At 43.6% G+C, this 14,623-nt stretch overlaps 1 protein-coding gene across 3 annotated transcripts in view; it reads left to right on the forward strand.

Annotated features, from left to right (window-relative positions):
* Positions 1–14,623, forward strand: part of RNF17 (ring finger protein 17) — an 881,806-nt gene that overhangs the window by 408,108 nt on the left and 459,075 nt on the right. For all 3 annotated transcript variants that reach the window (XM_077483977.1, XM_077483979.1, XM_077483978.1), the window contains exon 21: positions 1,710–1,821. In XM_077483977.1, coding sequence (XP_077340103.1) covers positions 1,710–1,821 — 112 coding nt within the window. The remainder of the gene's footprint in view (positions 1–1,709; positions 1,822–14,623) is intronic.

Here is a 14,623-nt window from a genome sequence, read left to right on the forward strand (position 1 = left end):
ACAGAGTCCCAACATTCAGGGGGCACCGTCGGGTGTCTAGGGACATAAAATGCCTATCTAATATTTTGACTACCTATTACACTTCTGTAAGGCTCTGATGGCACTGATGAGCATGGATGTGGCACAGATTTGTGCTTATGTGGCATGGATCAGCACTGTGGGAACTCCTTATCCAGCCCACATGCGCTGCTGCACTGGCTTCCTCCCCGCCTCATATGCTCTGTTGATAAGAGAGAGCTAAACCAAACATGGTGCCGCTCTGTTGACAAGTGAACACTCCATCATTGGATGGAACGATCACATTGTGAAGGGCCACTGTCATTGGCCCTTTACATCGATCTGTGATGTGCTGGGTCCCGAGGACCCGGCGATCACGGACACCTCCAGGGCGCCCGGGAATTACGAGTCTCAAAGGACGTCAATGTACACCTTACCAGAACTATCTGCTCATTGTCTGTAGCTGTACATCTATAGCGTGGTCGCCAAGTGATTAACCAAGTTCGTGATGGAGGATTAGAAAAAGATGGGAGATATGTTTCTTATGATGCTTGCCCTCCTGGCTTTAAACCTAAGGCCTTGACCTAATATCTTGTGGTAGCTGTTGTTGTTAGATAAGCAGGTTTTTAGATATGATACATTTCATATCTCGAAGTTGTAGGCTATAACGTGAAGATTACAAGTGGCCTGGGGGATCCAGTTGGTTTAGAATAGCATTGTGTGATTATATTGGTCCTATATAATCTCTTGGCAAATTGACGGGCCTATATAATCAAATAAAATCCACACTATAAAATCCACACTAGTGTGTTATCAAAAGTAAATACAGCAGCTGTGCACTAAAACCTAAATACCAGGTTAATCAAATATGCAAGTCCTAAAAGTGCAGCATTAATTAAAATGACCGAGTGCAAAAAAAAAAACATATATATGACAGTGCAAAAACCTTTGAAGTGAACAGAAAATCCAATCAAAATATTATTCAATCCAAAAATGTCCTTATGCAAAAATGCAAAATATAATATATTCATAAAGTGCAAAGTTCATAAATTGATCACTAAAGTGCTCCTGCGCAAACAGTTCATGCATGCCAGTGTCCCACAATGAATAGTTCAATCCTGACAGCCCAGTGCTCAGACATTTACCTTTGTGACACCATCACCATAAATCAGATGGGGGGGCTTACCAGACCACCAGCGATCTTCCTTACTCAGAATGATCATTCAGCGCTTATTGGGATCTCTGATCCTCCGGTGGAAATACAGAAACGTTTCCCCACCAGCCTGTGTTCCCCTTATGGTGAGAAGATGATCCAGCTCAGTGTCTCAGATGGGATGGATCCTCAGAGTTAAATTGGGTAAAAAACAGAGAGACTCCCCATGGTGTAGTATGGTCTCAACGGTTTTGTTTTAAAAATCAGTGCACTTACCTATATAACAAAGATGCTGCTGGCTGTAAATCTCTCCACTATAACCAGTACTATCCTTCAATCAGTCATTAATTCAGAAAGCACCTCTGATTGTTTTCGTTATCTGCAACATCATCAAGGGTAGGGGTACAGCGGGCCTGTCTGATATTGGATTTCTTATAGCCGCCACCGCACAGTCTTGTTTCCAATGAGATTGCTTCCCTATCTATATCGGAAAGACTAGAGTATAGAATCTCATTTCATAATCTGACAACTGCTTTTTTTTTTTTCTTTTTTTTTTTAGGTATGGTTGTAGAAAATAAGCTATCAGTTGAGCTGTTTGATGTCAATCCAGCAATTGTGATAAGCATTAACAGTATTCTGGTTAACAGTAATGTTGCTGCATTCATACCTTGGTAAGTTTCACTTTTTTCCCCTTTCCTTTAGTGAATCCCAGTTGTTTATGTAAATAATAAAACCATTATCCCCTTGCCCCCAGTTTTTTTTCTAACCTTTCCATGCTTCTTCCAGATCCATGGGGAGTGACACAACCATCAGTGCATACTCGAATGCAGATGCACAGATAAATTACATCTATTCCTATGGAAAGGGTTTCTGTTAAGCATCTCAGCGGTAGATAACTCTTCACAGGAATAAATGGGATAATTCTGCATGTGTCAAACAGTGAGAGTACGTAGCCGTTTGAGGTCTTGCCAACTAAATTTGTGGCAGGAGGCAGTTAGCGGTTATCTTTAATGGTAGTTCTATGACAGCATAATAATAAAACCTTAAACTAAATGCACTCACATTTTAGAGGAGATTAAAGCTGGCCGTAAAGGGTTTGAATATTGGCTGATTATATAGATAATGTGTAGAATATAACATAAATGTAAATAAAATGTATATTATAAAATAAATCCAAAGTCATTGAAAACATGAGGATATACATATGTCATTAAAATATATAAATACTATGATCATAAGGTATATGATTTATAAGCACATATTTTGTGTTTAACATTTACTCTACACAAGCACTTACTAAGTATTGACACTGAATTATGGTAGTTCTAATTCGCTCACACATAAAATTCACTTTTTTTTTTTTTGCTGATCATTTTTATTGTAAAGTTACAATTTTACATGAAAGCCAAAACAAACACAATAAAGTTAGGTTCCATAAATACATTTCCAATATTTCAGAGTACGTTATTGACATTTATATTTTATACAAATAAATCCAGTGATATGAATATAGTGCTTGCCGAACCTGCATGTTCCAAAAAAACACTTCAGTGTAACAGAACGTTTGACACAAAATATGATAAAGCTGTTTCTTGTAGCATGCCCTTCCAGTGTAGTGTGTTTGATCTTTTTATTAAAAAAAATAAATTCATTATTCTAAATCCAGCAATTCAGAAAATAACTATATTCACCCGATATGGAGTAGTGTACCTGTCCTTTCCTGCACTTCTGTTTGAGAACAGTGTAGGACAAACAAATGGGTTGCCAGGCCTGGAGTCATTAACCACTGGTCCTATATTTTCCCAAATTTCATAGGATGGTTCCTATGCTGAAAGAATAATTTCTCCTTAGCCAATGTGCTGTTGAGTTGATTTCTCCATTCGTCTAATGTTGGAGGGTGGAGAAATAACCAATTTTGGTCACATAGTTTGCAGATTTGGATCAACAAACTAACCATGGAAATTTGGATTTTCTTGCGGATCCAGTTAAAAAATAATTCAGGCGTTTGATATTTTCTTTTTTTTCAATTTATTTATCTTTTCCTTTTTTTTTTCCCCTCATATAAGCAAGAATGGAATTTTACATAAACAGTCTGAGTATCATACATCGAATTTCCATATTCATACATAATAAACAAGAAGAGCATAACAATTCGTTCTATTCCCTTAGCCTCTTACTCCCTTTATAGTATAATATATAAATTCAAAGAAAAAGAAAGCTAAGTTAATGGTAATATATGGGGACGGCGTCGTAGAAACTCCTCTCTCGGTCCCACATGTCCTATATCTGGTCCTGGGTTGGTACTATTCCCTGTCAGGCCAGAGTTTTATTGTTATCCTCTTATTTCTCGTCTTCCCCCCCCCCCCCCCTTTATTTCCACCCTTATTTTTCTCCCCCCAGAAGAAAAAAACAAAAAAAAACAAATCCCCCCCCAAGCCAAAAAGGGGGGGAGGAGGGGGAGAGGGGAAGTTCTCATCTCCTTCCCTTATATCTCCCCCTCCTCCCCCCTAGATCGCATCAATCTGTCTCTTTCCCTCCTCCGAGGAGACATAAAGATTCCATGGTGTCCATATTTCCAAGTAAGTTTTCCTTCTTTTCCTAGCTGTCCATATTAGGTCTTCCATCCTGTTCACCTCCTCAACTTTCTTCAGCCACATGCTCACACTAGGGGGTTGTGTTTCCACCTAAGTGTTATACATGTCTGGAATTCCCACATATATTTCCTGAGGTCCCTGACAAGTTCAGGAGGAATACTGCTGGGTCCTCCCGTATTTCTACTTCACTAAATTTTTGAGTAATCTCTCGTACGTCCTTCCAGTATTTCTCAATTTTTGGGCATGACCAAAATATATGTAGAAAATTTCCCACTTCTTTCTGGCACCTCCAACACTTATTTGATAAATGAGGAAAATATTTTTGAAGTTTTTCTGGTGTTCTGTACCACTGTGAGATAATTTTATAATTAGTTTCTTGTAATTTTGTACATGTTGCTGTTTTAAAAATAGATTGTATCATATTTTTCTTCTGCTCCTCGGAGAAAGTCCTTCCTAGATCTATTTCCCACTTACGAAAGAAGGGTAACTGAAAATTTTCTACAGGTTTAATCAATAACGCATACATTTTCGAAATTACATGCGTGATTGGTTCCTTTTTCGTACAGAGTTTCTCAAATGGCATATAGCCTCGGTCTAATAACTCTGGCGCTATCTTTGTTCTTAAAAAATGTCCTAGTTGTGCCGCCTGCCAGAAATCTAATTGAAAGGGGCCTTTTCTATCCATCATCTCCTGCATTGTTGGCCATTTACCTATTTTCATGAAATGCGAGGCTTGATATATTCCTTTATTAATCAGCTTGTCAAAAGGTCCTTTCTGTATGCCTGGTATAAATCAGGGATTACCCAATATAGGGACTAGAGGGGAGTTCTGTGTCGATATCTTATTCTTAACTAAGAGATTGTAACATATCTGTAATGTGGGTCCTATTGTAGGGTGTAGCTTCGTATCTGAAGTCAGATTTCTATAGCACCAAGGTGCTCTATGTAGTAGCTCCCTACATTGTGCTTGCTCTAATTTTACCCATATTTTCTGGTCTCCATGTCGACACCAGTCCAGCAATCTACCTAGATGTATTGCCTGGTAATATTTATATATATATCCGGTGTTGCCAATCCCCCGTATTGCTTCGGTAGTGTTAATAATGTCCTCCGTATCCTTGGTTGTTTATCTGCCCAGATAAATTTCATAAATAATGTTTGTATAGTTCTAAAAATTTTCCTTGGTATTAGAATTGGAATTGCCTGGAGGAGGTACAGGAGTTTTGGCAAAATATTCATCTTGATTATATTATTTCTTCCAAACCAGGAATGTATTCCCCTGTGCCATCTCTCCAGGCATCCACGTACCATCTTCAATACTGGTGCAAAATGTAATTCATATATCTTATTGAAGTCTGTTGCAATCATTATTCCCAAGTATTTCAGGCCATGGTCCGTCCAATTAAATTTGTAATTTAATTTTATTAGTCTCGTCATTTTCTCTGGAACTGCTATCATTAAGGCTTCTGACTTGGAGCAGTTTATTTTAAAGTGGGATAGTGTACTATATGTCTCAATTTCCTTAAATAAATTTGGGAGCGAAATTGTCGGATTCGTCACTGTAAAAAGCATATCATCTGCATATGCTGCCACTTTATTATGAGTTCCTCCTATGGTTATTCCTTGGATATCCCTGTTAAGCCTTAGGCCGCGTACACACGGGCGGACTGTTCGCCCAACTTTGTCCGCTGAACAGTGTTTGGGCGGACAGTCCGCTCGTGTGTGGGCTTTCAGCGGACAGTTTCAGCGGACAGTTGGACGGACAAGGTTTTTCGGAAATTCCGAAAAACTGTCCGCTGAAACCTTGTTTGAGCGAACAGTCCGCCCGTGTGTAGGCTTGTTCGTCAAACAAAGTTGCGCGCATGCTCAGAAAGGATTTTCACGCCGAAAGCTATAATGCAGTGTATAGGACGTCGTATTTTTCGTCCCGTCGTACGTGCCGTTCACGTCATCGCGCACGGTTTCAGCAAACTGTTCGTTCGTCGTGTGTGGCCATGTCCGTCCATGCTAATTTTACGCATTGTACGCGGCCTTACTCTGCATAGCAGAGGTTCAAGGGTCAACGCAAATAACAAAGGGGACAGTGGACATCCCTGTCTGGTCCCATTTGTTATTGGGAAAGATGAAGATACCACTCTATTTACTCTTACTTGAGCTGTAGGTTTTTCATACAAACTTGTTATCCAGCCTATCATTTTCCCCCCTAGCTTTATATGTCGGAGTACCGAGAACATGAACCCCCACCCTACCCGATCAAAAGCCTTTTCTGCATCTGTTCCCAGAAATACAAAGGGGGTCTCGGTGGAGTTGGCTATATGCATTAAGTTTAAGGCCTTGATAGTATTGTCTCTTGATTCTCTTGTTGGGACAAATCCCACTTGGTCTTGATGAATCAGAGAGGGCAAATACTGTTGTATCCTCAATGCTAGTAATTTACTGAATATTTTCAGATCCGCGTTCAACAAAGATATTGGCCTATAGCTTCCACATTGTTTCGGGTCTTTACCTTCTTTCTGTATCACTGTAATTGTAGCTTTAACTGTATCTGAGTGGAAAGTCGATATGTCTCCTATTTCATTGAACAATTTAACCATATATGGGCATAATTCCGGCATAAGCGTCTTGTAATATTGGGCTGAGAGTCCATCTGGACCAGGTGCTTTCCCACTTTTTATCTGTTTTATCGTGTTTTGTACCTCATCTAGTGTGATTGGGGATTCCATCTCCTCCCGTGCAGTACTTGTCAGAGTCGGCAATTCACTTGAGCTTATATATTCGTTTATCTTAGCTTGATCTGATGCCCTCAAGTTCAGATTATACAGTGAGGAGTAGAAATCGCCAAACACACCAGCAATCTGTTCTGGCACCCATTCTTCCTCCCCATCTTTTTTTCTAATTATAGGTATGTATGTCTTTGATTGTATTTCCCGTAATGCTCTCGCCAGTTGTTTTCCGCATTTATTGCCGGATTCATAGCTACAATTACGTCCTATCTGAATTGCCATTTTAGCTCTGTACTGTAGCAGATCTGTTACTTGCCTACGTGTACTTATTAATTCTTGTTCAACTTCTAAATTCTGGGCATGTTTATGTTGGGCTTCTAGGTGTTGCATTTTTACTAAGAGTTCTGTTAAATTAGTTTCCTTCTTAATCCTTGCTCCATGCTTAATCAGTACTCCTCTGATTACTGCCTTGTGCGTTTCCCAGATTGTTCCCGAGGAACTTTCTGGGCCTTCATTCTCCTGAAAAAAGAATTTTATCTCCTTTCGAACATCCTCCAGGACTAAAGGGTCCTGAAGGAGGCTCTCATTGAGTTTCCACATCCTAGGGCTTAAATGTTTTTTTCCCGTTAAATTATATTTTTAAAAAATTGGGGCATGATCTGACCAGGTAATTAGACCAATAGTGGCTTCCTTAACTGAGGATAATTGTTTATGCGGAATAAAGAATATATCTATCCGTGAGTACACTCTATGCAGATTAGAGAAAAAAGAGTAGTCTCTTTCCTTGGGGTGTAATAATCACCATATATCTACCAGTTTTGTTTCTATTATTGCCTGGGCTATCCTCTTTCTTATTTTAGGTGTCGCTGACGATGTCCCCGATGAGGTGTCTTCACTAGGGATTAATGGGATATTAAGGTCTCCCCCCATAATCAACTGTCCTTCTACGAATTCCATAAGTTTATCAAGTGTCTCTTTAACAAAAAAGTCTTGTTGTATATTGGGGGCATAATATGTTGCTAGTGTAACTCCTACCCCTCCTATAGTCCCCTTTACAAACAGATACCTTCCCTTTGCATCTATCAAGGACTCTCTATGATTCCATGCTACTGTTTTTGATATCATGATGGTAACTCCCTTGGTTTTGGAAATCGGATTAAATGCATGGTAAACCGTTGGATAACCCGTAGTCCTCAACAAAGGGAGATTGTTTTCTCTGAAATGTGTTTCTTGGATAAACGCTACATCTATCTTCAGTCTCTTTAAATCATGGAATAACATTCGTCTTTTTTCCGGAACATTCAATCCCTTTACATTCAAGGACATTATTTTTAAAGTTTCCATATCTCCTCGGAAAGAGTGGCAGAAGCAAACAGCAACCAAAAAAAAAAAAAAAGGGGGGAAAACCCCCTTTAAATCTACCCCCTCCCGCCCCCCTCCCTCCGATCCAATTTACTACTCCCTCCCTCCCTCCCTCACTACCAATCCCTGGGTTGGCCGTTTACCAACGGTCCCCCCACGAATCTCAAAGCTCTACTGCTTTTAACCACTCAATTTCCGGACCCTCCGGATTATGGGTGTTTACCTAATGAGGTTTTGTGGTTGTGCATGGCTGCTCCCGGGCGAGCTTTCCCCGTGCCCTCCGCCAGTCTTTTATAATAACACCTTTTCTAATGTCACCTGTTACTTCTCTACACATTGTGTCTACTCCAACATGGCTCTTGCGAAAGAAGGGGTATATCAAAAAAAAAAAAAAAAAAAAAAAAGAGACAAAATTAAATATGTCCGTCCATTTCCATCTACATATATAAATCTATATATATACACCTATACACTTGCATACACATGTATGGACACACACACCCACAGCTGGGCCTGTGTAAGCAAATGCATACATGTACCCATATTTGTCCAAAACTTAAGCCTCCCCTATATATTTATATTAATCCCCCCCCCCCCCCCCCTTTCCCATTTTCCATGTCTCCTCTGTTTCTCTCTCCCCTCCTCCAAGAACCATATTGTGTATTGACCTTATTCCAAAAAATACAATACATTAATACAATAATACAACAATACAATAACCTACATTCCTCATCCCCCAAAAAAAAGGGGGGGGGGAAGAGAAGGGGAGGGGGGGGGTAGAACCGGAGGCTACATCTCATGAAAGTATTTTATTCATCTTTAGGTTCAGATGGGGGGTCTAGTCCCAATCCATGGGCCTTCCATTTCCCCCAAGTCCCTGACTATGTGCTTTTATTTTATTAGTGGTGATATTAATAATTAGTGATATTAGTGATTAGTGATTAACAATATTTATTAATTGACAGCCCAAGAAAAAAAAAGAACCAACATTTTCTTGTGTTATTATTAAATATGCTCTCCTACTCGTTGTCCCTCATTGTCCCTCCCCCTCATCCCTCCCAAATCTAAACCCGCCCATGTGCCACCATCCTATACATATGCATTCACTGACCCTCCACATCCATTTCTCCCTCCCTCCCTCCCTCAAAAAAAAAGTAATATATTATATACCCCCCCCCCCCCCCCCAACACCTCTAAAGGAAAAGAAAAAAAAAATTCAAAAAAAAGAAAAAACCACAGCAACCCCTATCGTCACGTTTTCCCCATCTTTATTCCTAGTAAAATATAATATTCTCCTAAGTGGCCACCTCTTCTAGGAACCTAGGTCATGTAAGTCCCCCCAAGGGACCTGAGCCCCCCCCTCCCCCTCTCTCTCCCTTTATTATATATATATATATATATATATATATATATATATAATTATATGATCCTGTTTGTGTATTTATCTTAAACTCTCCATCTGTATCCCCCCCCCTCCCTCCTCCGAACCTCCCCCACCCACCTGCTACCCCCACCTCATCCCTCATTATCTCCATTCATACCAATCCAAACAAAAAAAAGAAAAAAAAAATTGAGAACATATCTCTCTCCACTCATACTTCTTAAATCATCATGGGGGGGAGTGATTAAACAAGTTGGAAACCTATGGGATGAGGATACGGAGTGAAAAAGGAAGGGGAAAAAAAAAAAAAAACCCCAGCAGACACAAAAAAAGCAGATTCTGAGATATGGCTTAATTTGGCTTAATTTCCAACGTGAGTCTCAGTGTACTGTAACATGTCTTTCTCATCCTTCCCACTCCCTCTCCTTCCCTCCTGTACTTTCTGGCTTTTTTCTCTGTAGCTGAGAGAGTGGGAGTCTCCAATTTGGCACCATAAACGGCTCAACACCTATAAAGGCAAATAACTTTGAAAGATCGCTGTAGAGTCTCAGTGTGCATGTAGATGTTCCTTTTCTTATTATCACAGCAAGCGGGTATTTCCATCTGTATGTATGTCCCTCCCGTCGTACACAGTCCAAGACAGTTCGCAACTGTGCTCTGTGCTGTAATGTGGCCCCCGATAGGTCAGGTAAGAGCTTCACTACTGACCCCTCTATCTCAATATTGCCAGCCTTCCTCAGCAGAGTCTCCTTATGCGCATATCTGTGGAGGCGGCAAATTATATCCCTGGGTCTTTGGGGGTGTATCGATTTAGGTCCTAGCGCCCTGTGTACTCTGTCCAAGTCCATGTTGGGCGGGACATTACCCTCTAAAATCGAGTGAAAAATGCTCATTACCTTCTCCTGCAAGTCCTCCTGCTCAACGACTTCTGGAACGCCTCGGAGCCTCAAGTTGCAGCGACGGCTGCGATCTTCAAGCTCCTCGATCTGAAGTTGCATCTCCGCCAACGTCTCACCCTGCTCTTTGCTCTCCCTCTCCACTCTCTCTATTTTTCCTCCAAATGAGGATACTCTTACCTCACCCGCTATCAAGCGGTCAGAAATGAGCTGCATCTCAGTGTGTACTTGCTGGATCTCTGCACGGTGTGTCTCCTCCACTCTCTTAATGAGAGCCTCTATATCGGCTTTCGTTGGTAAAGCCTGGATTAGACTCTTCAGATCCTCTGCTTCCGATCGTATACAACGGGGGGTAGCTTCCTCGTTTTCCACTCTGCCCTTCCCAGCCTCGATTGAGCTTTTCATCTCTCCCCTATTTGGCTGCACACTCACCCCCTCACGGGGCTTGGCTATGTCCGTAGTCTCAGCGATGTGCCCGGCTGCCGACATCCGCCTCGGGGAGAAATACTGCTGTATGGCAGGCTGGGGGCCACTGTACCCTGCAGCTCTGCGAGAGGTTTTCGCTTCCCTCTGTCTAGATGCGCTCATCCCTGGATCTTCAGGTGCAGATCACCTATGAATGGCGGTTCCGCTCGGAGCTCGGAGCACGGACTCTGCACGCCCTCACTCAGCCATGCTCAGACCACTCCCCTCTGACTTGGCCAGGCGTTTGATATTTTCTATGTAATATGACTTATTATGTTAACCTTTGTGTAGGGGACAATGAGACTAGATGTAGTGTGGCCAATGCGATTTCCAAAAGTTCACCTGAAACGACCTAGATCTTTTTCTCACCCCCGGCATCTCTAACTTTTGCCTTGGAATGAACTGTGCAGCATTCAGTATAACTGCAAATCTTAATTTCATTGCATGGATAGCACATTAACCATTTGACCTTCGGAATGCTTACCCCCCTTCATGACAGGCCATTTTTTTTTTTATATGGCACGGCATTACTTTAACCAATTCAGCCCTGGAAGGATTTCCCCCTCAATGACCAGGCCATTTTTTGCGATACAACACTGCCTCACTTTGACAATTGCAGTCGTGCAATGCTGTACTCAAACTAAATTGACATCCTTTTTTTCCCCACAAATAAAGCTCTCTTTTGGGGGTATTTTATCACCTCTACGGTTTTTATTTTCTCTTTTGTTCATTGACGAAAACAGCTCCCATAAATCTTGACCGTAGGGTTATTACGCCACCTTCAGGAGAGGACTAGGCAGAACATGTAATACATGTAAAAACAGCAAGACTGCATAGCTCTGCCCAGGGGGCAGTCCCTCTGGCTATAACCCCTCAGCCAGCTTCCTGCACTCAGTTTTTTTTTTCTGCCTCCTCTAGGACCTAGGCTCCCTGAAGGGACCATGGTCCTGGGGGCTCTGGGGCCCCTCAGTCTGTGAGCAGCTAGGAGGGTTGGATTGTGTACCTTGTCCTAAGTCCCCAAGTGTGATAGATGAGGTGGGTCAGCATGGCATCAGAAGCTGGCGCATCTTCCTCAGAGATCCCAGTAATTGCAACCGGCTCACCTACAAACAACAAAGTGCCTTTGGACGCTTTGTCGGCGATCCTGGAAACATTTGTTGTCAGGCTGGAGGCTGTGTGTGAGCGCCAGGGGGGTAAAAAATGTCCCCGAACCCCCCGTCCTTTGAAGCTCTGATTCAGACTCCGGCACCGCGGTGACTGACGGCCCCTGTTCTAAAGGGTCAGAGGATGCGGACCAGGACCGTTAGAGTGAGGTTCTCCCCCAGTCTGCATCGAACTAGCAGACCAGTTGGTGCACGGCCTTAAGTATGTCTGTGATGCGGCCCTGGATACAGTCCCCCTGCTCTCTACAGCATTACTATCAACAGTGGTGCTACAGCGCCTGATTTGGCTGAAATGCTGGTCTGCAGACCAAGCATCTAAAAAACCTCTGGTGGATTTACCCTTTCTTGGTGAGATTCTATTTGGAGCTTTGCTGGACGACATTAGTAAGAATGTTAGATTCCAGGAAGGGTAAGAAGCCACACTGTAGGCATGGGCCCTTCTTTTCTGCACAGAAACAGCTTTTTCACACGCCCGGGACAACAGGCAAGAGCTCACAGTCCGACAGGGAGTCTGCTGAAGGACAAAAGCTTTCCTGGTTTCACAAGCCTGCGAGCAAAAATGTTACCGCATGAAGGTTTGCCCTCAACAGACACTCGGGTGGGGGGGTCGCCTTCGGGAGTTTTCAGCTTTGTGGACCTCACTGCTGTCTGACCAATGGTTCTGCGAACTGGTTTCATCAGGCAACAAGATAGTCTTTCTTGTCTACCAGACAGATTTTCTCTTATATTCACCGACCGACACAGCTCCTCTCTTAGCCATTGGGTTGTTATGCCCTATTACTAGGAGATACTAGGCATTGGTTGTAATACAACACTCAGAACTCTTAGTTCTTCCCAGGGGGCGGTCCCTTGGGCAACATCCCTCCACCCAGCCATGCAGTCATCAGTTTTATTTTGCATAGTGAAGGAGAAGTACCTAGGAACCCTGCAGGCCCATCGGTCCGTGCTTTTTTTATGCAGAAGCGTGACATTTTGCGCAAGATGAATGATCCTGTAATTTTGTCATAGCTGGCTTAGCCCTTCCTTCTCTGGGCTGGCTGCTCAGCTGTCAGCTAATTGCCTGCTCTCATCTCTCTCCACAGTTACCCAGCTGTCCCTGATCCTGCTTGTCTGACCTGCCTACTTAAAGCTATCCTGCTCACTTCATCTCTGTCATCGCCTTGGTCACATCACAAGAAACCATCTCCTGCGTACCTGGTTAAAGACTGGCTTGCTGACATCCCTTATGGCTCCTTATCCTGCTTGCTGTTTCTCCACTTGGATCCCTGACTTCTGGCCTGGGTGATTACCCGATCTGGTGATTGAACTCTGGCCTGGCTGACTACCCAATCCGGTTACTGGATTCTGGCTATGCTTTGACTATGCTTACTTTATTTACCTTTTTATTTTTATTTAATAAACAAGTGTGATTTAATTGTACTTCTCTTTCGGTCTAATTAATGGTTTCAGATCTACTATCAACAGTTGGCTGAGTGACGGGCTGGATACCCTTATCCTTATAGGCTCCCCAGTGCGGCCATCGAGCGTGTGCAGACCGCAGCTACGCGTTCGGCAGGCCACGATGAAACCTCAGCTCCAGAGGTAGTCGGTGAGCTTTTATACTCCGGGGCATATATATGACTGGGCTACTGATGTCTACGTAACAGTATGACTGGCCAGCAGCCATCCTGTACTGATCAGTGAATGGGTCTGTGATGGAATGTCTCCCAGCTCTATAGGACTGGTAAGTACAGCTCTCCCTGCCTCAGCGGGGCTGAGCAGCTGGGCATTCCCTGGGAGGTCGATTCGGGGGTCCCTCACCTCCCTCTTTTCTCTCCTCTGTCAATCTCTACCATCTCTGGGGGGATGCATGTGGCTGCTGAGTGGTGTGTGTGTCTATGCAGGGGCTCTCACCTGGGGGGGGGGGGGGGCTGCGCTGGCTACCGGTGCCTGGGTCCTATTCTTCATGCCCCTGGAAGGTGTCTGTGAGGTTTTGCTGATGTACTGTACAGTGCTGTTCACTGCCATTGTTTTCTCCCTGTACCTCATGGAGCTGCTTCAGCAGCCATTTTAGGTGTGGGCAAGAGCAGCATGCTCTCCTTGGCTTTAGCTGCCGTTTTCCTAGTGATTTCCTATTCAGGACACTGGCAGCCATTCTCTTGAAGCCTGAACAAGTTTTTCAGTGTTCTTTAGTGGCAGCATGTGCTCCTGTGCTCTCACAGCCATTTTCCCTGTGTATTACGTCTTTGTAGTGGACGCTGGGCGCCCATTTAATTGTAGCCTCAGCACACTTCAGAGCGGTTTTGGCGCTATTTGCAGCTGCTGCCACCGACACAGCATTGTTTTCTCTGCACCTGGGAGCCCCCAGGGACTACAGGCACTACTTGCTGGATAGAGCAGAACTCCTCAGGGTGGTGAGTGCGGCGGGGAAGAGCTCCTCAATCAGCGGCAGTAATGAGGGTGGGACTGTCACTGTCCTATGTCCTCTTCAGGTGGCAGACAGGGTAGGGTCAGCATGTCTTCAGAAACTGGTGTTCCTTCCCCCAAAATCCAGGCAATTGCAACCAGGTCAGCTGCAGACTGTGCAGTGCCCATGGACACCCTGATGGCGGTCTTCAATTCGTTCATTTCCAAGATGGAGGTAGTAGAAAGGTGCAGTAAAGCCCCCCCCCCCCCCCCCATCTTCTGGGGAGAGCTCTGACGCAGTCTCGAGTCCTGCTGAGGCTGGTGACCCCTGCTCTGTCTTGTCAGACGACGCTCACCACGACCGTTCAGATAGGATGAGACCCCATCCGGGTCCATGCGCGACAAAGCACTTGTTGGAGCACTTATCACAGCTGTGCGTGATACCCTGAAGATTCCGAAGCCAGCAGATCCCTCTGCTGATGTACCGTCCCCTTTTGGACCCCG

Source organism: Lithobates pipiens, unplaced genomic scaffold (genome assembly GCF_037356315.1).
Source record: "Lithobates pipiens isolate NorthernLeopardFrog02 unplaced genomic scaffold, aLitPip1_a1.2 Scaffold_16, whole genome shotgun sequence".
NCBI lineage: Eukaryota > Metazoa > Chordata > Amphibia > Anura > Ranidae > Lithobates > Lithobates pipiens.